Source organism: Oncorhynchus masou, chromosome 25 (assembly GCF_036934945.1).
Source record: "Oncorhynchus masou masou isolate Uvic2021 chromosome 25, UVic_Omas_1.1, whole genome shotgun sequence".
Lineage (NCBI taxonomy): Eukaryota > Metazoa > Chordata > Actinopteri > Salmoniformes > Salmonidae > Oncorhynchus > Oncorhynchus masou.
Window position 1 is genome coordinate 34,086,241 of NC_088236.1, and position 23,669 is coordinate 34,109,909.

The 23,669-nt window shown below is 43.0% G+C and overlaps 1 protein-coding gene across 2 annotated transcripts in view; it reads left to right on the forward strand.

Moving 5' to 3' along the window:
* Positions 1 to 23,669, forward strand: part of glt1d1 (glycosyltransferase 1 domain containing 1) — a 41,661-nt gene that overhangs the window by 2,723 nt on the left and 15,269 nt on the right. For both annotated transcript variants that reach the window (XR_010451643.1, XM_064937424.1), the window contains exons 3-6: positions 11,488 to 11,593; positions 15,696 to 15,747; positions 18,035 to 18,071; positions 19,146 to 19,202. Coding sequence is in view for 1 of the 2 variants with exons in the window: in XM_064937424.1 (XP_064793496.1) it covers positions 11,488 to 11,593; positions 15,696 to 15,747; positions 18,035 to 18,071; positions 19,146 to 19,202 (252 nt within the window). In the remaining variant the exon portion in view is untranslated. The remainder of the gene's footprint in view (positions 1 to 11,487; positions 11,594 to 15,695; positions 15,748 to 18,034; positions 18,072 to 19,145; positions 19,203 to 23,669) is intronic.

Consider the following 23,669-nt stretch of genomic DNA (forward strand, 5'->3'; position numbering starts at 1 on the left):
GAAATACAGAACCTCATTTACATCAGTATTCAAACCCCTTTGCTATCACACTTCAAATTGGGCTCAGATGCATCCCATTTCCTTTGATCATCCTTGAGATATCACTACAATTTGATTGGAGTCCACCTGTTACTAGAGATGCACATTTTGGGGAATATTCAGAGTTTGAAACATTCCTTGGGAATATATGTGAATTAATGGAAATGTATGCAAATGAATGTTAATACCATTTTAAATGTAGATGTTTTTTTGCATTGCATATACAGTTGAAGTCGGAGGTTTACATACACCTTAGCCAAATACATTTAAACTCAGTTTTCACAATTCCTGACATTTAATCCAAGTACAAATTTCCTGTCAGTTAGGATCACCATTTTATTTTAAGAATGTGAAATGTCAGAATAAAGTAGAATAAATTATTTATTTCAGCTTTTATTTCTGTCATCACATTCCCAGTGGGTCAGAAGTTTACATACACTGAATTAGTATTTGGTAGCAGTGCCTTTAAATTGTTTAACTTGGGTCAAATGTTTCGGGTAGCTTTCCACAATGTTTCCACGATAAGTTGGGTGAATTTTGGCCTATTCCGCCTGACAGAGCTGGTGTAACTGAATCTGGTTGTAGGCCTCCTTGCTTGCACACGCTTTTTCAGTTCTGCCCACAAATGTTCTATAGGATTGAGGTCAGGCCTCTGTGATGGCTTTGTGATGCCACAACTTTGAAAGTATGCTTGGGGTCATTGTTCATTTGGAAGACCCATTTGCGACCAAGCTTTAACTTCCTGACTGATGTCTTGAGATGTTGCTTCAATATATCCACATAATTGTCCTCCCTCATGACGCCATCTATTTTGTGAAGTGCACCAGTCCCTCCTGCAGCAAAGCATCCCCAGAACATGATGCTGCCACCTCCGTGCTTCACGGTTGGTATGGTGTACTTCGGCTTGAAAGCCTCCCCCTTTTTCATTCAAACATTACAATGTTCTTTATGGCCAAACAGTTATATTTTTGTTTCATCAGACCAGAGGACATTTCTCCAAAAAGTACGATCTCTGTCCCCATGTGCAGTTGCAAACTGTACTCTGGCTTTTTAATGGCGGTTTTGGAGCAGTGGCATCTTCCTTGCTGATCAACCTTTCAGGTTAAGTCAATATAGGACTTGTTTTATAGTGGATATAGATACTTTTGTGCCCGTTTCCTCCAGCATCTTCACAGGGTCCTTTGCTGTTGTTCTAGGATTGATTTGCACTTTTCACACCTAAGTACGTTAATCTCTAGGAGACAGGACGCGTCTCCTTCCTGAGCGGTATGACGGCTGCGTGGTTCCATGGTGTTTATACTTGCGTACTATTGTTTGTACAGATGAACGTGGTACCTACTGGCGTTTGGAAATTGCTCCCAAGGATGAACCAGACTTGTGGAGGACTATCATTTTTTTTCTGATGTCTTGACTGATTTCTTTTGATTTTCTTATGATGTCAAGCCAAGAGGCACTGAGTTTGAAGGGAGGCCTAGAAATACATCCACAGGTGCACCTCCAATTGACTCAAATTATGTCAATTAGCCGATCAAAAGCGTCTAAAGCCATGACATAATCCAAGCTATTTCAAGGCACAGTCAAAATTGTGTTATGTAAACTTCTGACCTTCTGGATTTGTGATTTCAGTGAATTATAAGTGAAATCATCTGTAAACCATTGTTGGAAAAATGTCGTGTCATGCAGAAAGTAGATGTCCTAACCGACTTGCCAAAACTATAGTTTGTCAACAAGAAATGTGTGGAGTGGTTGAAAAACGAGTTTTAATGACTCCAACCTAAGTGTATGTAAACTTCCGACTTCAACTGTATTTACCATATCATATGAAGACAGAAACATAAACCTTTTACCTTATTATAAGTAGACATAATTGCAAATAACTATTTAGTACGAATTGAAATTTAATTAAATGAGTTGACTCTTCACATGGGATGGTTTCACTGAACAACAAAAGAAAGGGAATATTGAATGATCCCCAATGATCCATTGCATCTCCCAAAAACGTTTTCAACATACATCTGTAAAATGATAGTCTAGAAACTAAAGCTTTGCTTGTCTTCCTCTCAGGCTTCCATGTCTTCTTCCTTGACCTCCTCAATGTACAGATAAATAGTTAAGCGGTTAGATTAAACAACTCCTTTGTAAGATAAATGTTTTAAAATGAAACATGTATGGAAACAGGTGAATTAACACTTTTCAGTTGGCATGCTCAAGCAAACTAAAAGCCACATGGTAGCAAAAACTAAATTGTTAACAAGTTAGAAAGGATTTAAACACACACACTGTAGGCTACTATTTACTAGTTAACAAAAAAATAATGTATGTCATTTAAAATATATTCACCCCACCCAGTATTCTATTCAAAACTTACCAGAAAGCATGTCGTCCTTGGCTCAGACAGTGTAGTAGTGTGGGCTCAATAGCATCTCACTTGTGTGCAAGATCTTGAGAATCAGCTGTACATGTGATGGAAGAGTGCACAGCACATGTGATGGAACAACACACTGTGCATGCAGAGGGTTGCAATTCCATTGAATTGGGGATAGTTTCATCAAAATATGCCACAAGACCTAGAATTGCTTTATGTGTATCCCACGAAAAATGTTCACTGTTATAAGCTAACTTTTTTGATGAATTTAAGGGAAATTAGTATATTTTTAGTATATTTGGATAGAAAACACTCTGAAGTTTCTAAAACTGTTTAGATGATATCTGTGAGTATAACAGAACTCATATGGCAGGCAAAAACCTGAGATAAAATCCAACCAGGAAGTGGGAAATCTGAGGTTTGTAGTTTTTCCACTCTTTGCCTATCCAAGATGCAGTGTAAATTTGGTCCGATCACACTTCCTAAGGCTTCCATTAGATGTCAACAGTCTTTAGAACCTTGTTTAGAACCACAGGCTTCTACTGTGAAAGGGGAGAGAATGAGAGCTGTTTCAATCAGGTGTCTGGCAGAAGGCCATGAGAGTGACCTGCGTTCGATTGCATTTCTAAAGACAAAGGAATTGTCCGGTTGGAACATTATTGAAGATTTATGTTAAAAACATCCTAAAGATTGATTCTATACACCGTTTGACATGTTTCTACAAACTCTAACGGAACTTTTTGACTTTTTGTGTGGACCTAGTACTCGCGCCTCATGAATTTGGATTTGTGAACTAAACGCGCAAACAAAAAGGAGGTATTTGGACATGATGGACTTTATCGAACAAAACAAACATTTATTATGGAACTGTGATTCCTGGGAGTGCAGGTAAGTGAATATTTATAATGCTATTTCTGACTTCTGTTGACTCCACAACATGGTGGGTATCTGTATGGCTTGTTCTGGTTCCTGAGCGCTGTACTCAGATTATTGCATGGTGTGCTTTTTCCGTAAAGCTTTTTTGAAATCTGACACAGTGGTTGCATTAAGGAGAAGTTTATCTATAATTCCATGCATAACACCTGTATCTTTTATCAATGTTTATTTTGAGTATTTCTGTAAATTGATGTGGCTCTCTGCAAAATCACCGGATGTTTTGGAATCAAAACATTACTGAACCTAACGCACCAATGTAATCTGAGAATTTTGGATATAAATATGAACTGTATCGAACAAAACATACATGTCTTGTGTAACATGAAGTCCTATGAGTGTCATCTGATGAAGATCATCAAAGGTTAGTGATTAATTTTGTCTCTATTTCTGCTTTTTGTGACTCCTCACTTTGGCTGGAAAAATGTTTTTCTGTGACTAGGTGCTGACCTAACATAATCGCATGGTATGCTTTCGTCGTAAAGCCTCTTTGAAATCGGACACTGTGGTGGGATTAACAAGTTTATCTTTAAAATGGTGTATAATACTTGTATGTTTGAGGAATTTTAATTATGAGATTTCTGTTGTTTGAATTTGGCGCTCTGCACTTTCAATGGCTGTTGTCATATCGATCCCGATAACGGGATTCCAGCCGTAACTTCCCATGGAAAATTTCTGGACATTTCCAGGAAAGTTTCTGACCCTTTGCAACCCTATCTGTGATCAATTCAATTGTTTGGATATGATTTAGAAAGAAATACACCTGTCTATATAAGGTTCGACAGTTGACAGAGCCGAAACTAAACCAAACTATATCTCCATAAATCATTGAGATAGAATTGTGATGAAGGGTATAAAACCATTTCTAGAGTGTTGAAAGTTTCCAAGACCACAGTGGTCTCCATCATTGGGAAATTGAAAGAACATGGAACTACACAGACTCTGCCTAAAGCTGGCCAACTAGGCAAGTTGGACCTTGGTCAGAGAACCCAATGACAACTCTGACAGAAATACAGAGTTCCTTGGCTGAGATGGGAGTACCTGCCAGAAGGATAACAGTCTCTACAGCACTTCACCAATCTGGATTTTATGGGAGAGTTACCAGACGGAAGCCATTCCTGAGAAAAAGGTACATGACGGCACACCTGGACTTTGCAGAAAGACTCTGAGAGCATAAGGCAAAAGATTACGTGGTCTGACGAGACATAAATTGAACTCTTTGTCCTGAATGCAAAGCACTATGTCTGGAGAACCAGGCACAGCTCATCACCCATCTAATACCATCCATACCTTGAATTATGGTGGTGGCAGCATCATGCTCAAATCAAATTTTATTTGTCACCTTTGTAAGGTTGGAGCCAACCTTGTCACCTTTGTAAGGTTGGAGCCGAAATGACCTTACAGTGAAATGATTACTTACAAGCCCTTAACCAACAATGCAGTTTTAAGAAAATCTCTAAAAAAGTAAGAGATAAGAATAACAAATAATTAAAGAGCAGCAGAAAATAACAACAGTGGGGCTATATACAGGGGGTACCGACTGGTCTCCTGAGGGGGAATAGGTTTTGTCGTGCCCTCTTCACGACAGTCTTGGTGTGCTTGGACCATGTTAGTTTGTTGGTGATGTGCACACCAAGGAACTTGAAGCTCTCAACCTGCTCCACTAAAGCCTCCCTCAATGAGAATGGGGCCGTCCTCGGTCCTCCTTTTTCTGTAGTCCACAATTATCTCCTTTGTCTTGATCACATTGAGGGAGAGGTTGCTGTCCTTGCACCACACGGTCAGGTCTCTGACCTCCCTATAGGCTGTCTCGTAGTTGTCAGTAATCAAGCCAACCACTGTTGTGTCATCAGCAAATTTAATGATGGGGGTTGGAGTCGTGCCTGGCCGTGCAGTCATGAGTGAACATGGAGTACAGGAGGGGATTGAGCACGCACCCCTGAGGGGACCCCATGTTGAGGATCAGCATGGCAGATGTGTTGTTACCTACCCTTACCACCTGGGGGTGGCCCGTCAGGAAGTCTAGGATCCAGATGCAGAGAGAGGTGTCTAGTCCCAGGGTCCTTAGCTTATTGATGAGCTTTGAGGGTACTATGGTGTTGAGCTGAGCTGTAGTCAATGAATAGCTTTCTCACATACAGTGGGGAGAACAAGTATTTGATTCACTGCCGATTTTGCAGGTTTTCCAACTTACAAAGCATGTAGAGGTCTGTAATCTTTATCATAGGTACACCTCAAACGTCAGAAAATCACATTTTATGATTTTTAAGTAATTAATTAGCATTTTATTGCATGACAAGTATCTAATGAGCGGCGCCGACAGAGATGGCCGCCTCGCTTCGCGTTCCTAGGAAACTATGCAGTTTTTTGTTTTTTTACGTGTTATTTCTTACATTAGTACCCCAGGCCATCTTAGGTTTCGTTACATACAGTCGAGAAGAACTACTGAATATAAGATCAGCGTCAACTCACCATCAGTACGACCAAGAATATGTTTTTCGCGACGCGGATCCTGTGTTCTGCCTTACAAACAGGACAACGGAATGGATCGCATGCAGCGACCCAAAAAAAACGACTCTGAAAAAGAGGGAAACGAGGCGGTCTTCTGGTCAGACTCCGGAGACGGGCACACCGTGCACCACTCCCTAGCATTCTTCTTGCCAATGTCCAGTCTCTTGACAACAAGGTTGATGAAATCCGAGCAAGGGGAGCATTCCAGAGGGACATCAGAGACTGTAACGTTCTGTGCTTCACGGAAACATGGCTCACTGGAGAGACACCGAAGCGGTGCAGCCAACGGGTTTCTCCACGCATCGCGCCGACAGAAACAAACACCTTTCTGGTAAGAAGAGGGGTGGGGGCGTATGCCTTATGGCTAACGAGACATGGTGCGATGAAAGAAACATACAGGAACTCAAATCCTTCTGTTCACCTGATTTAGAATTCCTCACAATCAAATGTAGACCTCATTATCTACCAAGAGAATTCTCTTCGATTCTAATCACAGCCGTATATATCCCCCCCCAAGCAGACACATCGATGGCTCTGAACAAACTTTATTTCACTCTTTGCAAACTGAAACCCTTTATCCGGAGGCTGCATTCATTGTAGCTGGGGATTTTAACAAGGCTAATCTGAAAACAAGACTCCCTAAATTTTATCAGCATATCGATTGCGCAACCAGGGGTGGAAAAACCTTGGATCACTGTTACTCTAACTTCCGCGACACATATAAGTCCCTGCCCCGCCCCCCTTTCGGAAAAGCTGACCACGACTCCATTTTGCTGATCCCTGCCTACAGACAGAAACTGAAACAAGAAGCTCCCACGCTGAGGTCTGTCCAACGCTGGTCCGACCAAGCTGACTCCACACTCCAAGACTGCTTCCATCACGTGGACTGGGACATGTTTCGTATTGCGTCAGATAACAACATTGACGAATACGCTGATTCGGTGTGCGAGTTCATTAGAACGTGCGTTGAAGATGTCGTTCCCATAGCAACGATTAAAACATTCCCTAACCAGAAACCGTGGATTGATGGCAGCATTCGCGTGAAACTGAAAGCGCGAACCACTGCTTTTAATCCGGGCAAGGTGTCTGGTAACATGACCGAATACAAACAGTGCAGATATTCCCTCCGCAAGGCTATCAAACAAGCTAAGCGTCAGTACAGAGACAAAGTAGAATCTCAATTCAACGGCTCAGACACAAGAGGCATGTGGCAGGGTCTACAGTCAATCACGGACTACAGGAAGAAATCCAGCCCAGTCACGGACCAGGATGTCTTGCTCCGAGGCAGACTAAATAACTTTTTTGCCCGCTTTGAGGACAATACAGTGCCACTGACACGGCCTGCAACGGAAACATGCGGTCTCTCCTTCACTGCAGCCGAGGTGAGTAAAACATTTAAACGTGTTAACCCTCGCAAGGCTGCAGGCCCAGACGGCATCCCCAGCCGCGCCCTCAGAGCATGCGCAGACCAGCTGGCTGGTGTGTTTATGGACATATTCAATCAATCCCTATACCAGTCTGCTGTTCCCACATGCTTCGAGGGCCACCATTGTTCCTGTTCCCAAGAAAGCTAAGGTAACTGAGCTAAACGACTACCGCCCCGTAGCACTCACTTCCGTCATCATGAAGTGCTTTGAGAGACTTGTCAAGGCCCATATCACCTCCACCCTACCTGACACCCTAGACCCACTCCAATTTGCTTACTGCCCAAATAGGTCCACAGACGATGCAATCTCAACCACACTGCACACTGGCCTAACCCATCTGGACAAGAGGAATACCTATGTGAGAATGCTGTTCATCGACTACAGCTCTGCATTGAACACCGTAGTACCGTCCAAGCTTGTCATCAAGCTCGAGACCCTGGGTCTCGACCCCGCCCTGTGCAACTGGGTACTGGACTTCCTGACGGGCCACCCCCAGTCGGTGAGGGTAGGTAACAACATCTCCTCCCCGCTGATCCTCAACACTGGGGCCCCACAAGGGTGCGTTCTGAGCCCTCTCCTGTACTCCCTGTTCACCCACGACTGCACGGCCACGCACGCCTCCAACTCAATCATCAAGTTTGCGGACGACACAACAGTGATAGGCTTGATTACCAACAACGACGAGACGGCCTACAGGGAGGAGGTGAGGGCCCTCGGAGTGTGGTGTCAGGAAAACAACCTCACACTCAACGTCAACAAAACTAAGGAGATGATTGTGGACTTCAGGAAACAGCAGAGGGAACACCCCCCTATCCACATCGATGGAACAGTAGTGGAGAGGGAAGCAAGTTTTAAGTTCCTCGGCATACACATCACAGACAAACTGAATTGGTCCACTCACACAGACAGCATCGTGAAGAAGGCGCAGCAGCGCCTCTTCAACCTCAGGAGGCTGAAGAAATTCGGCTTGTCACCAAAAGCACTCACAAACTTCTACAGATGCACAATCGAGAGCATCCTGGCGGGCTGTATCACCGCCTCCTACGGCAACTGCTCCGCCCTCAACCATAAAGCTCTCCAGAGGGTAGTGAGGTCTGCACAACGGGGTCAAACTACCTGCCCTCCAGGACACCTACACCACCCGATGTTACAGGAAGGCCATAAAGATCATCAAGGACATCAACCACCCGAGCCACTGCCTGTTCACCCCGCTATCATCCAGAAGGCGAGGTCAGTACAGGTGCATCAAAGCTGGGACCGAGAAACTGAAAAACAGCTTCTATTTCAAGGCCATCAGACTGTTAAACAGCCACCACTAACATTGAGTGGCTGCTGCCAACACACTGACACTGACTCAACTCCAGCCACTTTAATAATGGGAATTGATGGGAAATGATGTAAATATATCACTAGCCACTTTAAACAATGCTACCTTATATAATGTTACTTACCCTACATTATTCATCTCATATGCATACGTATATACTGTACTCTATATCATCGACTGCATCCTTATGTAATACATGTATCACTAGCCACTTTAACTATGCCACTTTGTTTACATACTCATCTCATATGTATATACTGTACTCAATACCATCTACTGTATCTTGCCTATGCTGCTCTGTACCATCACTCATTCATATATCCTTATGTACTTATTCTTTATCCCCTTACACTGTGTACAAGACAGTAGTTTAGGAATTGTTAGTTAGATTACTTGTTTGGTTATTACTGCATTGTCGGAACTAGAAGCCCAACTTTTTCGCTACACTCGCATTAACATCTGCTAACCATGCGTATGTGACAAATAAAATTTGATTTGATTTTGATTTGATTCATCAGAAAAGCAGAACTTAATATTTGGTACAGAAACCTTTGTTTGCAATTACAGAGATCATACGTTTCCTGTAGTTCTTGACCAGGTTTGCACACACTGCAGCAGGGATTTTTGCCCACTCCTCCATACAGACCTTCTCCAGATCCTTCAGGATTCGGGGCTGTCGCTGGGCATTACGGACTTTCAGCTCCCTCCAAAGATATTCTATTGGGTTCAGTGCTGGAGACTGGCTAGGCCACTCCAGGATCTTGAGATGCTTCTTACGGAGCCACTCCTTAGTTGCCCTGGCTGTGTGTTTCGGGTCGTTGTCATGCTGGAAGACCCAGCCACGACCCATTTTCAATGCTCTTACTGAGGGAAGGAGGTTGTTGGTCAAGATCTCGCGATACTTGGCCCCATCCATCCTCCCCTTAATACGGTGCAGTCATCCTGTCCCCTTTGCAGAAAAGCATCCCCCCAAGAATGATGTTTCCACCTCCATGCTTCATGGTTGGGATGGTGTTCTTGGGGTTGTACTCATCGTTCTTCCTCCAAACACGGCGAGTGGAGTAGACCAAAAAGCTCTATTTTTGTCTCATCAGACCACATGACTTTCTCCCATTCCTCCTCTGGATAATCCAGATGGTCATTGGCAAACTTCAGACAGGCCTGAACATGCGCTGGCTTGAGCAGGGGGACCTTGCGTGCGCTGCAGGATTTTAATTCATGACGGCGTAGTGTGTTACTAATGGTTTTCTTTGAGACTGTGGTCCCAGCTCTCTTCAGGTCATTGACCAGGTCTTGCCGTGTAGTTCTGGGCTGATCCCTCACCTTCCTCATGAACATTGATGCCCCACGAGGTGAGATCTTGCATGGAGCCCCAGACCCAGGGTGATTGGCCGTCATCTTGAACTTCTTCCATTTTCTAATAATTGCGCCAACAGTTGTTGCCTTCTCACCAAGCTGCTTGCCTCTTGTTCTGTAGCCCATCCCAGCCTTGTGCAGGTCGACAATTTTATCCCTGATGTCCTTACACAGCTCTCTGGTCTTGGCCATTGTGGAGAGGTTGGTTTCTGTTTGATTGAGTGTGTGGACAGGTGTCTTTTATACAGGTAACAAGTTCAAACAGGTGCAGTTAATGAAGGTAATAAGTGGAGAACAGGAGGGCTTCTTAAAGAAAAACTAACAGGTCTATGAGAGCCGGAATTCTTACTGGTTGGTAGGTGATCAAATACTTATGTCATGCAATAAAATGCTAATGAATTACTTAAAAATCATACAATGTGATTTTCTGGATTTTTTTGTTTTAGATTCCGTCTCTCACAGTTGAAGTTTACCTATGATAAAAATTACAGACCTCCACATGCTTTGTAAGTAGGAAAACCTGCAAAATCGGCAGTGTATCAAATAATTGTTCTCCCCACTGTAGGTGTTGCTTTTGTCCAGGTGGGAAAGGGCAGTGTGGAGTGCAATAGAGATTGCATCATCTGTGGATCTGTTGGTGCGGTATGCAAATTGGAGTGGGTCTAGGGTTTCTGGGATAATGGTGTTGATGTGAACCATGACCAGCCTTTCAAAGCATTTCATGGCTACAGACGTGAGTGCTACGGGTCGGTAGTCTATGTGGATGCTTCTCAGCAGCAGGGTCTGGGAGACTGGTAAGGTTAGGGGAACAATGAATTAAGCCAAATACAGGCAAATCCTTGATGAGAACCTACTTCTGAGTGCAAACAACCTTAGACTGGGCGAAAATGTATGTTCCAACAGTACATTGACCCCAAGCATACAGCCAAAGCAATGCTGGAATGGCTTCAGAACAAGAATGGGAAAGTCCTTGAGTGGCCAAGTCAAAGCCTGGACTTGAATTCCATTGAAAATATTTGGAAAGATCGCTGTTCACCACCGCTCCCCATCGAACTTATCAGAGCTTGAGAAAATCTGCAAGGAAAAATGGGAGAAAATTCAAAATCCAGACATGCAAGGCTGATACAGACATAGTCAATTTGGTTCAAAGCTCTAATGGCCGCCAAAGTTGCTTCTACAAAGTATAGACTCGGGTTTGAATGTAAATGAGATATTTATGTATTTCATTTTAAATACATTTGCAAAAATGTAAACAAAAACAAAAATAACTGTCATTATGGGGTATTGTGTGTGTTGAATGTTGAATTCTGTCTTTAACTACAAAATGTGGAATATGTCCGTGATGAATTCCTTCTGAAGCCACTGTATATTTGCATCTTATCACCTTTTCTTATTCCCTTATTGATTCACCCTTTCTTTGAGGTGAATTGTATTGATAATGTCATTGATAGTAGCTTAACTAGCTAATAATAGAAGGATAAAGGTTCCAACTTTATCAACATCCCCCCCTTTTCTGCTCTTTATACCAGATACTCAAGTGCCCTTTGGAGTAGTCTTTGGAGGAACAGACATTAATGAAGATGTGAAAGTGGAGCAGAAGCGTGCAGTTATGGAGCAGGTGTTGCTGAAAGCCAGGTGAGGTCAAGCCTCTCAGACTCTAGATTTGGAAACCATTAATGTCCAGTTGAACCACAGACTCCAATCAAATCAAATGTATTTATAAAGCCCTTCCTACATCAGCTGATGTCACAAAGTGCTGTACAGAAACCCAGCCTAAACCTCCAAACAGCAAGCAATGCAGGTGTAGAAGCACAGTGGCGAGGAAAAACTCCATAGAAAGGCCAGAACCTAGGAAGAAACCTAGGGAGGAATGAGGCTATGAGGGGTGGCCAGTCCCCTTCTGGCTGTGCCGGGTGGAGATTATAACAGAACATGGCCAAGATGTTCAAATGTTCATAGAGGACCAGCAGGGTCAAATAATAATAATCACAGTGGTTGTCGAGGGCGCAACAGGTCAGCACCTCAGGGGTAAATGTCAGTTTGCTTTTCATAGCCGATCATTCAGAGTATCTCTACCGCTCCTGCTGTCTCTAAAGAGTTGAAAACAGCAGGTCTGGGACAGGTCAGGGTTCCATAGCCACAGGCAGAACAGTTGAAACTGGAGCAGCAGTACGGCCAGGTGACTGGGGACAGTAAGGAGTCATGAGGCCACGTAGTCCTGAGGCATTGTCCTAGGGCTCAGGTCCTCCGAGGCAAAAAAGGCAAAGATTGAATTTAAGTATGCTCTCTCTAATTCTTACTGGACACCGGATAAGACAGGAGAAATACTTCAGATATAACAGACTGACTCTAGCCCCCTGACACAAACTACTGCAGCATAAACACTGGAGGCTGAGACAGGGGTCAGGAGACACTGTGACCCCATCTGACGATACCTCCGGACAGGGCCAAACAGGCAGGATATAACCCCACCCACTTTGCCAAAGCACAGCCCCCACACCACTAGAGGGATATCTTCAACCACCAACTTACCATCCTGAGACAAGACCGAGTATAGCCCACAAAGATCTCCGCCACGGCACAACCCAAGGGGGGCCGCCAACCCGGACAGAAAGATCACGTCAGTGACTCAACCCACTCAAGTGATGCACCCCTCCTAGGGACGGCATGGAAGAGCACCAGTAAGCCAGTGACTCAGCCCCTGTAATAGGGTTTAGAGGCAGAGAATCCTAGTGGAGAGAGGGGAACCAGCCAGGCAGAGACAGCAAGGGCGGTTCGTTGCTCCAGTGCAATTCCGTTCACCTATACACTCCTGGGCCAGACTACACTCAATCATATGACCCACTGAAGAGATGAGTCTTCAATAAAGACTTAAAGGCTGAGACCGAGTCTGCATCTCTCACATGGGTAGGCAGACCATTCATTAAAAATTGAGCTCTATATGAGAAAGCCCTGCCTCCAGCTGTTTGGGACAGTAAGTAGGCCTGCGTCTTGTGACCGTAGCGTACGTGTAGATATGTACGGCAGGACCAAATCGGAAAGGTAGGTAGGAGCAAGCCCATGTAATGCTTTGTAGGTTAGCAGTAAAACCTTGAAATCAGCCCTTGCCTTAGCAGGAAGCCAGTGTAGAGAGACTAGCACTGGAGTAATATGATCAAATCTTTTGGTTCTATTCAAGATTCTAGCAGCTGTGTTTAGCACTAACTGAAGTTTAATTCATGCTTTATCCGGTGGCCGGAAGGTAGAGCATTGTAGTAGTCTAACCTAGAAGTGACAAAAGCGTGGATTAATTCTTCTGCATAATTTTTAGACAGAAAGTTTCTGATTTTTGCAATGTTACGTAGATGGAAAAAAGCTGTCCTTGAAAAAGTCTTGATATGTTTGTCAAAAGAGAGATCAGGGTCCAGAGTAACGCCAAGGTCCATTTCCTTTGAGACGACTGTACAACCATCAAGATTAATTGTCAGATTCAACAGAAGATCTCTTTGTTTCTTGGGACCTAGAACAAGCATCTCTGTTTTGTCCGAGTTTAAAAGTAGAACATGTGCAGCCATCCACTTCCTTATGTCTGAAACACAGGCTTCCAGGGAGGGCAATTTTGGGGTTTCACCAAGTTTCATCGACATGTACAGCTGTGTGTCATCCGAATAGCAGTGAAACTTAACATTATGTTTCCGAATGACATCACCAAGATGTAAAATATATAGTGAAAACAATAGTGGTCCTAAAACGGAACCTTGAGGAACACTGAAATTTACAGTTGGTTTGTCAGAGGACAAACCATCCACAGAGACAAACTGATATCTTTCCGACAGATAAGATCTAAACCAGGCCAGGACTTGACCATGCATACAGAATACATGCTAACAATTTTCAACTACTGTACTCTAGACAGTTCCCTTGCTTTTTTGCAATTTTAAATGCCTACCCCTGAACACATTACCAAAAAGCCCATGCAGTTGATCTGAAAAATATAACACCAATAAACTTGCTATTGAATGAATACGTTATAATTTACAGTATCACATTTTAAGACCACTCACACACATAACAATTGTATAATTGTTGCCTTGACTGCACTGTTTCTTTATATTGTCTCAGTAGTGGATAGTGCACCATAGAGGTTTGGCTGAAGTACAGTGAGAATGTGTGGGAACATAAAGACAGGATTACTATGAGCTACCACTAGGAGAACTTCTGGGTCTGTATTACTGGCATGAAACAGTGAGGTTGAACTGTCTTACCAGTGAAGCTAACCCCAGCTGGGCTGGTTATGTGTTCTATCTTCGTGGGATCCTGCCCTGCCTCTAATGCTGCTGGCTAGTGGTGCATTGGCTCAGTATCTGAGCCTAGGCTATACGTCTTATTTCACAGAGAACTTTGTGTCTTTATTTTCAAGGGTGTTGTTTTGATTTTACAGCCCGTAAGACACCCATCTAGTATGAGTCTAAGGGGTAATTGCTTCTGGGGAACACTGGTGTAATCTGGGTCACATGACTTCAAACGTCTCAGTCATGGCACCTCCTGCTGTGACCGCCTCTCCTCACAAACCTTGATCATGAAATTAATGTCACCCATAACTAGGCCTGTTGGCCCATTTCACAATCCTTACGAAATATAGCACATCACTGCCTTTTTTTGTTCAACATTTCCTTAGTATTCTTAGTCAGGCCCGACCGATATATTGTTTCACCCATGTTATCAGCCGATATTGGCCTTTTTAAAATCCTATTCCACGACATACATTAAGTAGGGTGAGAAAAGGGAATGTCATGCTTCTCTGAACACTTGTGGCAATTCTCATATTGGACAATTGCTCCTTTGAAATGCTGTGTGGTAAATGTCACTTTTTCATGTCCCTGCTGTAAAACAGTATATCGGCAGATATATCGGTATCAGTTAGGTTTGTCTCCCCCCAAAATTTGAATTGTCATTAGATCCACCCAAAAGAACATATTGATTCACGCCCAAATCCTTCCTCAAACCAGCAGCAGAATATATAATATAATAATAATATATCCCATTTAGCAGACGCTTTTGTCCAAAGCGACTTACAAGTCGGCTGGGGCCACTACTTTACATATGGGTGGTCCCAGTGGGAATCGAACCCACGACGCTTCGCCATGCTCTACCGACTGAAACCCTTACCTACGCATCCTCAGTTAGGAGGTTTACAGTTAGGAGGTTTACAGTTAGGAGGTTTACCCGCATCCTCAGTTAGGTTTACCTACGCATCCTCAGTTAGGAGGTTTACCTACGCATCCTCAGTTAGGAGGTTTACCTACGCATCCTCAGTTAGGAGGTTTACCTACGCATCCTCAGTTAGGAGGTTTACCTACGCATCCTCAGTTAGGTTTACCTACGCATCCTCAGTTAGGAGGTTTACCTACGCATCCTCAGTTAGGAGGTTTACCTACGCATCCTCAGTTAGGAGGTTTACCTACGCATCCTCAGTTAGGAGGTTTACCTACGCATCCTCAGTTAGGAGGTTTACCTACGCATCCTCAGTTAGGAGGTTTACCTACGCATCCTCAGTTAGGAGGTTTACCTACGCATCCTCAGTTAGGAGGTTTGTGTGGAGCTCCTGTCATAAGCCTTTGATTTCTGCTCTGATCTTCTCAACTGTTATTGTTTGGAAAGGAGTGACAGATGCTAACCCTGAAAGACTATTGTGTTATCATACTGTCCATGACCATTAACTGAACTAATGGGTTTTCTTTTTATCTTTTTTTTACAGATTTGCTGTTGCATTTACTGACAAACTGAAAGCAGAGGCTGACATATTTCTGGTAGCTATGATTCATTCATCAGTTTTAACTCTGCTTGTAGTAGTGCTCAAATATGACCATTTTAAACCGAGCAAGCACACTTACTGTAAAGTGGGGGTTCAAAGATGCCTCATTCAAGTACATGGCCAGGTGTGTTTTATGTCTACCATAGTGTTTAATTATAGTATGTCTCTCAGGGGCGGCAGGGTAGCCTAGTGATTAGAGCGTTGGACTAGTAACCGGAAGGTTGCGAGTTCACACCCCCGAGCTGACAAGGTACAAATCTGTCGTTCTGCCCCTGAACAGGCAGTTAACAGGCAGTTAACCCACTGTTCCCAGGCCGTCATTGAAAATAAGAATTTGTTCTTAACTGACTTGCCTGGTTAAATAAAGGTAAAATAAAAATAAAATAAAACATATAGTAACTGGTTCAATTAAATGTTCATATGAATCCGTATTGAGAACATGGCAGTCATAAAGGAAACTTCTGCTAATATTGGTGCAAATGATGTGTGTAATGATGGCAGTCTAAAGGGGCAAGCCATCTCAGAGGTCATTGTAGAAGCGAGTGAAATATTTTTCACTTCCAATTTACAGCACATCAAGAGACAGCAGGCACCTGACAGCCACAGTAAATAAAACAGAATGGTTTTACTAACCAAAACACAATATCCTGGCCCGTCCCATAATAGTGTGGCAATATAACAATATCACCATGTTTTATTTCCAGATTAAGCGGAATGGCACGCTTTATCGCTGTCATCTATCAGTGACAGCATGCAATCAGGGCAGGCGCAGGGAGACTGTGCTACGCTTTTTATTGAGACAGAAAACACACATGGGGGATAGATCAAGTCTAACTGTGTGATAACATCCAGTCAATTACCTTTCCATCAACTGTGAATTATTGGCTTGGGCTCACCCCTTTCACTTGGTGATGGCTGTTTATGCTTATTTTGCAGTGGTAATGCACAGTGCCTTCAGAAAGTTTTCACACCCCTTGACTTTTTCCATATTTTGTGTTACAACCTGAATTGAACATTTATTAAATTGGCATTTTGTGTCACTGGCCTTTTAATACCCCATAATGTCAATGTTTAGACATGTTTACTAATTAATGAAAAATGAAAAGCTTCAGTATCTTGAGTCAATAAGTATTCAACCCCTTTGTTATGGCAAGCCTAAGTACAGGAGTAAAAATTTGCTTAACAAGTCAGGGCACATGTTGGTAGATGGGTAAAAAAAATAAAAAAATAAAGCAGACATTGAATATCCCTTTGAGCATGTTGAAGTTATTCATTACATTTTGGATGGTGTATCAATACACCCAGTCACTACAAAGATAAACGCGTCCTGACTAACTCAGTTTCCGAAGACGAAAGAAACCGCTCAGGGATTTCACCATGAGGCCAATGGTGACTTTAAAACAGTTACAGTTTGAAGACTGTGATAGGAGAAACCTGAGGATGGATCAATAACATTGTAGTTACTCCACAATACTAACCTAATTGACAGAGTGAAAAGAAGGAAGTCTGTACAGAATAAAGATATTCAAAATCATGCATCCTGTTTGCAATAGGTCACTAAAGTAAACCTGCAAAAAATGTGGCAAATAAATTAACTTTATGTCCTGAATACAAAGCGTTATGTTTGGGGCAAATTGAAAACAACAAAAACATCACTGAGTAGAAATTCATCTTTCAGCAGCACAATAACATAAAAAAGGACAAATATACACTTTAGTTGCTTACCAATATAACATTCATTGAATGCTCCTGAGTGGCCTAGTTACAGTTTTGACTTAAAACTTCTTGAAAATCTATGGCAAGAGTTAAAAGGCTGCCCAGCAATGATCAACAATTTAGGAAATCTGTTCCCAAATATTCCCACGCATAGAGAGGTATATTTGATCGTATCCCAATATAGTCAAGGTTTGAAATTATTCTGTTTTTGTCAAATACTATATCTGTTTGTGATTATTGCTTTCAATTGTCAGTGTATAAATTATTAATAACTGCTGTATATTCCGGCCACCTGACCAGAACATAAAGCACATAATTTGTACACTGCAAATTGACCGCAAAAATAAATAAATAAAGATAACGTACACTTTTTATGTTAACACATTATTGCTTACAGTTATCTGTGGTAGAAAAAATATTCTGTTATGAAACTGCCTGTCACCATACTTGTTAGTTCAACTTAATGGGGTGTGTCTTACCATGCAAATAATTTTGTATGTTTAAATTGCTGCATTAAACTTTCAGGATTTTTACCAATATCATATTCTCTGTTTTCATTCCCCCAGCTGTCCCAAAGCAGCAAAATCTACGTCCAGCCTCAAGGTAAGCTCTGTAGGATGAAATATTCACTGCCCGTAGTTGTGCTTCCCTGTGTGTCTGTGGCAGTATTTTCTGTTGCAATAAGCAGCTTTGGCAGTTCTCCCACCACAACATGCTGCAGTAGAGTATTTTGAGTCGCTCTTGCCATTGGCTATCTGTCACACCACATGGGTCAGCACAAAGCAGCACAGAGAGGTGTACTGTAGGTCTCCAAGCCGCATGTCTGCTGAGCCAATTGTGCCCAGCCCCAGCAAAACAAACCAGACTGCTGCCAGTGTCCTCAGCAAAGCCTGGTTACAGAGAGCTGTGCTAACCAACTGTATTACCCACTAAACATGACGGTGACAAAAACCCCCTGGAGAAGTACAGTAATGATGCATGTGAAAGATGTAACATGTCAGCATGTAGCATTCCCAGATGTGTAATCTTACCTCATATGTCACACAGTAGTGGCTCATTGTCATCACCCAATGTGGAGTATGTGTGATAAATTGCACAGAGATGCAGAGCACATTAGCGTGTTCATATGGAGGAGGCCAGCCTAATGATAGATATGACCTTTAAGAAAGTCAGGGTTTTCAGTAAATGATCATTAATCCTATGACCCCCGCACTTACCTCCCACAGATGACCTACTGTATGTACGTATTCGGTGCAGTGCAGTCAAAAAATATGATTTTCCTGTGTTTTATGTTTCAATACCATGAGGTTGGAATAATACTGTGAAAATTATTATAATGTACTTTTAGTTTCTGAGCTGTTTGAAATAACCATGTGAGATTTCATCTTGTTTTGCTGGGTGGGGTTTTTGAACTGTGATCAAATCAAATTGTATTTGTCACATGCACCAAATAAAACAGGTGTAGACCTTACTGTGAAATGGTGTAAAAAAGTGAGTTTAGCCCTCTGTTTATATTCAAAATACTCACAGTAAGGTACTTAATTGTTACCCAGAAATTATTTGATATTGAGATTTTTTTTTAAATGGCTGCATCGGGCCATTAATATGACTTAACTCTTTCTTGGAAAATGCAATGACCGATCTCAGACACACTGTTTATTTTCTTTGGTTCTGAAGGGATCAAGACTGAGGCGGCTCAGAGTTTCTGCTGGAGTGAATTTCTAAGGCGCTCAGGTACTTTTTTTCACAAAAGTTAACATGGAAAGAAATAAAGGAAATAAACCAGAGATGACAGGTTTTTAAGCAACAAACTGAAGAAGACCTGGAGGACATGAGCATTAGCCCTTTTCTCGCTCTCACCATCTTCCCTCTCTCCTCGCTTGCTTGATCTACTCCTCTGTCCCTATCCCACCACCTCCATATTAAATGTATGTCATTACTCAAAGTAGCTTCCCCACACACAGCCCTGACTTGAAATGGAACATTGTAGGACGATTTCCATCCCAGGTACATCAGAGCTCAGGGCAGTTCAGGGATGCAACCCTATGATTAATAGCTCTCCCATACAGGGCCATTCCGAACCATGTTTCTACACTGGTGCCAGTAATACTGATTGCCAACATTCTCTTCCCCATTCAGTATACATGAGATAAGAGTGACTGCTCAGCTGTTGTGTTTTCTATGTAATATAGCTTCTGTATGATTCTTTGTAGTTTACTACTTTCTAATATAAAGACTGCCTGTGCTGTTTTTCTCTGCATGTCTGGGTGTGAGAAAGCATACAATAGCCTGGCTATCTGGATGTTGGACGGTGTATACTATGTGTATCCTGTACATCCATCTAGTACAACTTCAACTACCTTGTAACATGGAAACCAGAATTAATTAACAGTTACAAATTGTAGGCTCCTTTTTAGTATTTTCATGCAGTCTTACGGTTAATAGATTCTTGTTGGATGCCTTTGTTTCCATGTTGTTTACCAGATTAGTTGTTATATTCCCTCTTTTGTACTTTGACACACACTGAGGCCCAATTTCTACTCCCAGAATAATAATTATTCAATCTTCATAACTTTAATTCTCGGCTCTTCTTAGACACAACAAAACGTGCTGGCAGAATCAACGCCTCCAGCATCAGAAAGAGATCAATCCTTTAGCCTTTCCTGTCAACACTTGTCCCCTCCATGTCTTCACACACACTCCGGCACAGTGGGGGACTATTTCTCATCTGCCTGTTTTCCTTTTCAATATCACACTTTTTTTCTTTCCTTTTGTTTTGTCTCAAAGTAAATCAGAACATGTTTGTTCTGCCAAACAAGGCTTGTTGTGCCCTCCCATGCAATTACACCATGACACACAGTGAGAATGGCAGATAACTAAAACTCTCCTCTTGTATGTAGGTTAGAGTAGGCCATTTTCAGCTCAAAATGTGTGTGTGGGGCTTTGAGGGTATAATGTTAATCGAAGGGAGAGTCATGGCCCAGCGAGCGCACTCCAAGATACACTATATATACAAAAGTATGTGGACATCCCTTCAAATAAGTGGATTTGGCTAATTCAGCCACACACGTTGCTGAGCAGTGTATAAAATCGAGCACACCGCCATGCAATCTCCATAGACAAAGATTGGCAGAAGAATGGCCTTACTGAGGAGCTCTGACTTTCAACGTGGCACCGTCAAAGGATGCCACCTTTCCAGCAAGTCAGTTTGTGAAATGTCTGCCCTGCTAGAGCTTCCCCGGTCAACTGTAAGTGCTGTTGTTGGGAAATGGAAATGTCTAGGTGCAACAATAGCTCAGCCACAAAGTGGTAGGCCTCACAGGCTCACAGAACGGGCCCGCCGAATGCTGAAGTGTGTAGCATGTAAAAATTGTTTGTCCTCGGTTGCAACACTCACTACCGAGTTCTAAACTGCCTCTGGAAGCAATGTCCGTACAATAACTGTTCGTTAGAAGCTTCACGAAATGTTTTGTTGACCGAGCAGCCGCACACAAGCCTAAGATCACCATGCGCAATGCCATGCCAAGTATCGGCTGGAGTGGTGTAAAGCTCATCACCGTTGAAAACTCGTTCTCTGGAGTGATTAATCACTTTTCTACATCTGGCAGTCTGACGGACTAATCTGGATTTGGGGGATGCCAGGAGAACGCTACCTGCCCCAATGCATACTGCCAATTGTACATTTTGGTGGAGGAGGAATATTGGTCTGGAGCTGTTTTTCATGGTTCGGGCTACAGAAATCTTAACGCTACAGCATACAATGACATTCTAGATCATTCTGTGCTTCCACCTTTGTGCCAACAGTTTGGGGAAGGCCCTTTCCTGTTTCAGCATGACAATGCCCCCGTGCCCAAAGCATGGTCCATACAGAAATGGTTTATCGAGATAGGTGTGGAAGAACTTGACTGGTCTGCACAGAGCCCTGACCTTAACTCCATCGAACACATTTGGGATGAATTGGAACACCGACTGTGAGCCAGGCCTAATCGCCCAACATCACTAATGCTCTTGTGGCTGAATGGAAGCAAGTCCCCACAGCAATGTTCCAACATCTAGTGGAAAGCATTTCCAGAAGAGTGGAGCCTGTTATAGCAGCAAAGGGGGGACCAACTCCATATTGATGCCCATGATTTTAGAATGAGATGTTCACCGAGCATGACCTTTGATCAAGTAGTGTACCTCCTCAGTAGAACATGAGGCCCAGGCAACCCAGCTGCCTGATTGAAGTTGCTTCTCTCTCTGTATTACCCTTTGGTTGTGGTGCAACAGCCAAGGGCAGAGAGTGTAGTGTTAGGAAGATCCTGAGGCTGCAGCTCCATCAAAGGCAGAGTATCAGTAGAGTGTTGCCCCACTGCTGTGTGTGCTGTGGTGTTGAGGGTGTAGGCAGGTGCAGGGCAAATGACAGCAGGCTGGTGAGTGACAGACAGCCCTGGGGGATCACAGAGGGGGGGGGGGGGGGTGGGGGCCGGGTATAGGCAGGGGTCTTCTGAGGTAGGGCAGGTTTTACACTGTAGGGAAGGGGGTTTCTGAGTCTGTCCAGAGGGAATACGCTGGCACCAACCTCCTCTAGAGGCATAACTAAACTACACCGTCTCTTCTAGAGGCATGGGGTGTGCGGCATTAGTTAAGCTGAAAGGGGCCACAATAATAAACAATATTGTGTTTATTTTCTCTAGTGCTGCCAAAGTGTGTAGGAATAGTAGATTTCAATGCAGTCGTTAGGAATATTCTTGGTGGCAATGGCAGTCTAACTCCCTATGGTTTTCCCTAAATTCCGTTTAAATTAAGTTAGAAAGCTGCAGTGTTTCAGAAGCTCTTATTTAGCCTCTGTGTTCAGTATGTTTTACACTGTGGCAGTCTCCAGACGTACTGACAGGAGCCACCGAACACACACACACAACAATGACAGGGAGCAATGCAATGTGCGTCTCAACATCAAAGGCAGAAGAACAAAAAAGTGTTTCTGCGATATAAGGGACAGGAGACAGGCAAAAAACAAATGCTGCTGGCAAAACAGACAATTTGTCCAATTCAGTTTCTCCCCTCAAGAAAGATGAATTGTTTCTAAGTCTCCAGGGGGTTTTATTTTCTCTATTTGTATTGGATTCTTTTGCCCACTTTGACAGGCCTGTGAACTATTTTTCCAGCACTCCTCCATTCTTCCTCTGTCTCCATTTCGATCTGAAGTCGTGAGGTTGTATCCTAACTGACACCCTTTGTCCGCCCCTGAATTGGTGCGAGCTAATTAAGTTTAAATTAAACATAATTGTATTATTTCTCTATTGCATCATAGACATGCGGACATTTCACAAGGCAGGTAAGGAAGTCACAAAAACAGGTTCCTAGTTGAGGTGTTCCTCTAGGTCCCATAGGGCTGTTGGTAAAGAGAGGACGGAAGGGGAAATCAGGGAATGCTGAAGTATCAGGTTTCCATGTCCGCGCTGCAGAGACTTATGCTGCATAGACTGTATGGGGTGGATGGGAGATTTTGCTGATCTCACAAAAGTAACCAATACCCCAAAGGGCTCCACATCGTTTTTTACTGGTTTGTTTTATATTAATAGAAGCTGTGATACAGTAGGGCCCTGTTCCCTACCCCACCTGGTGCTGCTTATGTCTTTAATCATCCCTTTGTGAACAGTGCAGTGTTTTTGTATTTTATTTTGTATTGGTTTAGGCTGGGATTCAACAGTGCTTGCTTCCTCCCTACGCTCCAGCAGACCTGGGGTCAGTGGCCTGACTGTCACACACTCTGTGCGCTGTCATTTTAAGATGCCCTGTAATAGTATTAAAGGGCTGCCTTATCCTCCTGAGCTGGCCTTATCTGGCAGGAAGGGATTTCACTGTCTGTCACTGTAACACAGTCACATGTTTACAGGCTCTGTGTGTGTGCAAGCAATTTTATTTGCTTGTGAGTGGGATTATATTTTCTTGTGAGTCCACGTCAGGGGTGGGTATGTATAGTATGTGTAATTGAGGTAGAGATTTGTTCCGAATTGATTGGTAGCTATTATTATCTAATATCCATATTATTATTATTATTATTATTTAGACAATTAGACATAGGTAATAATAGTACATAATATTATCCTCCAGTGTGTAATGGCTGTCTGTCTGACTTGTCTGGGTGTGCTGACCATACCTGTTAGGTCAGTGACAATTTCACAAGTCAGAGACTAATGTGGATTTACAGACGCTTAA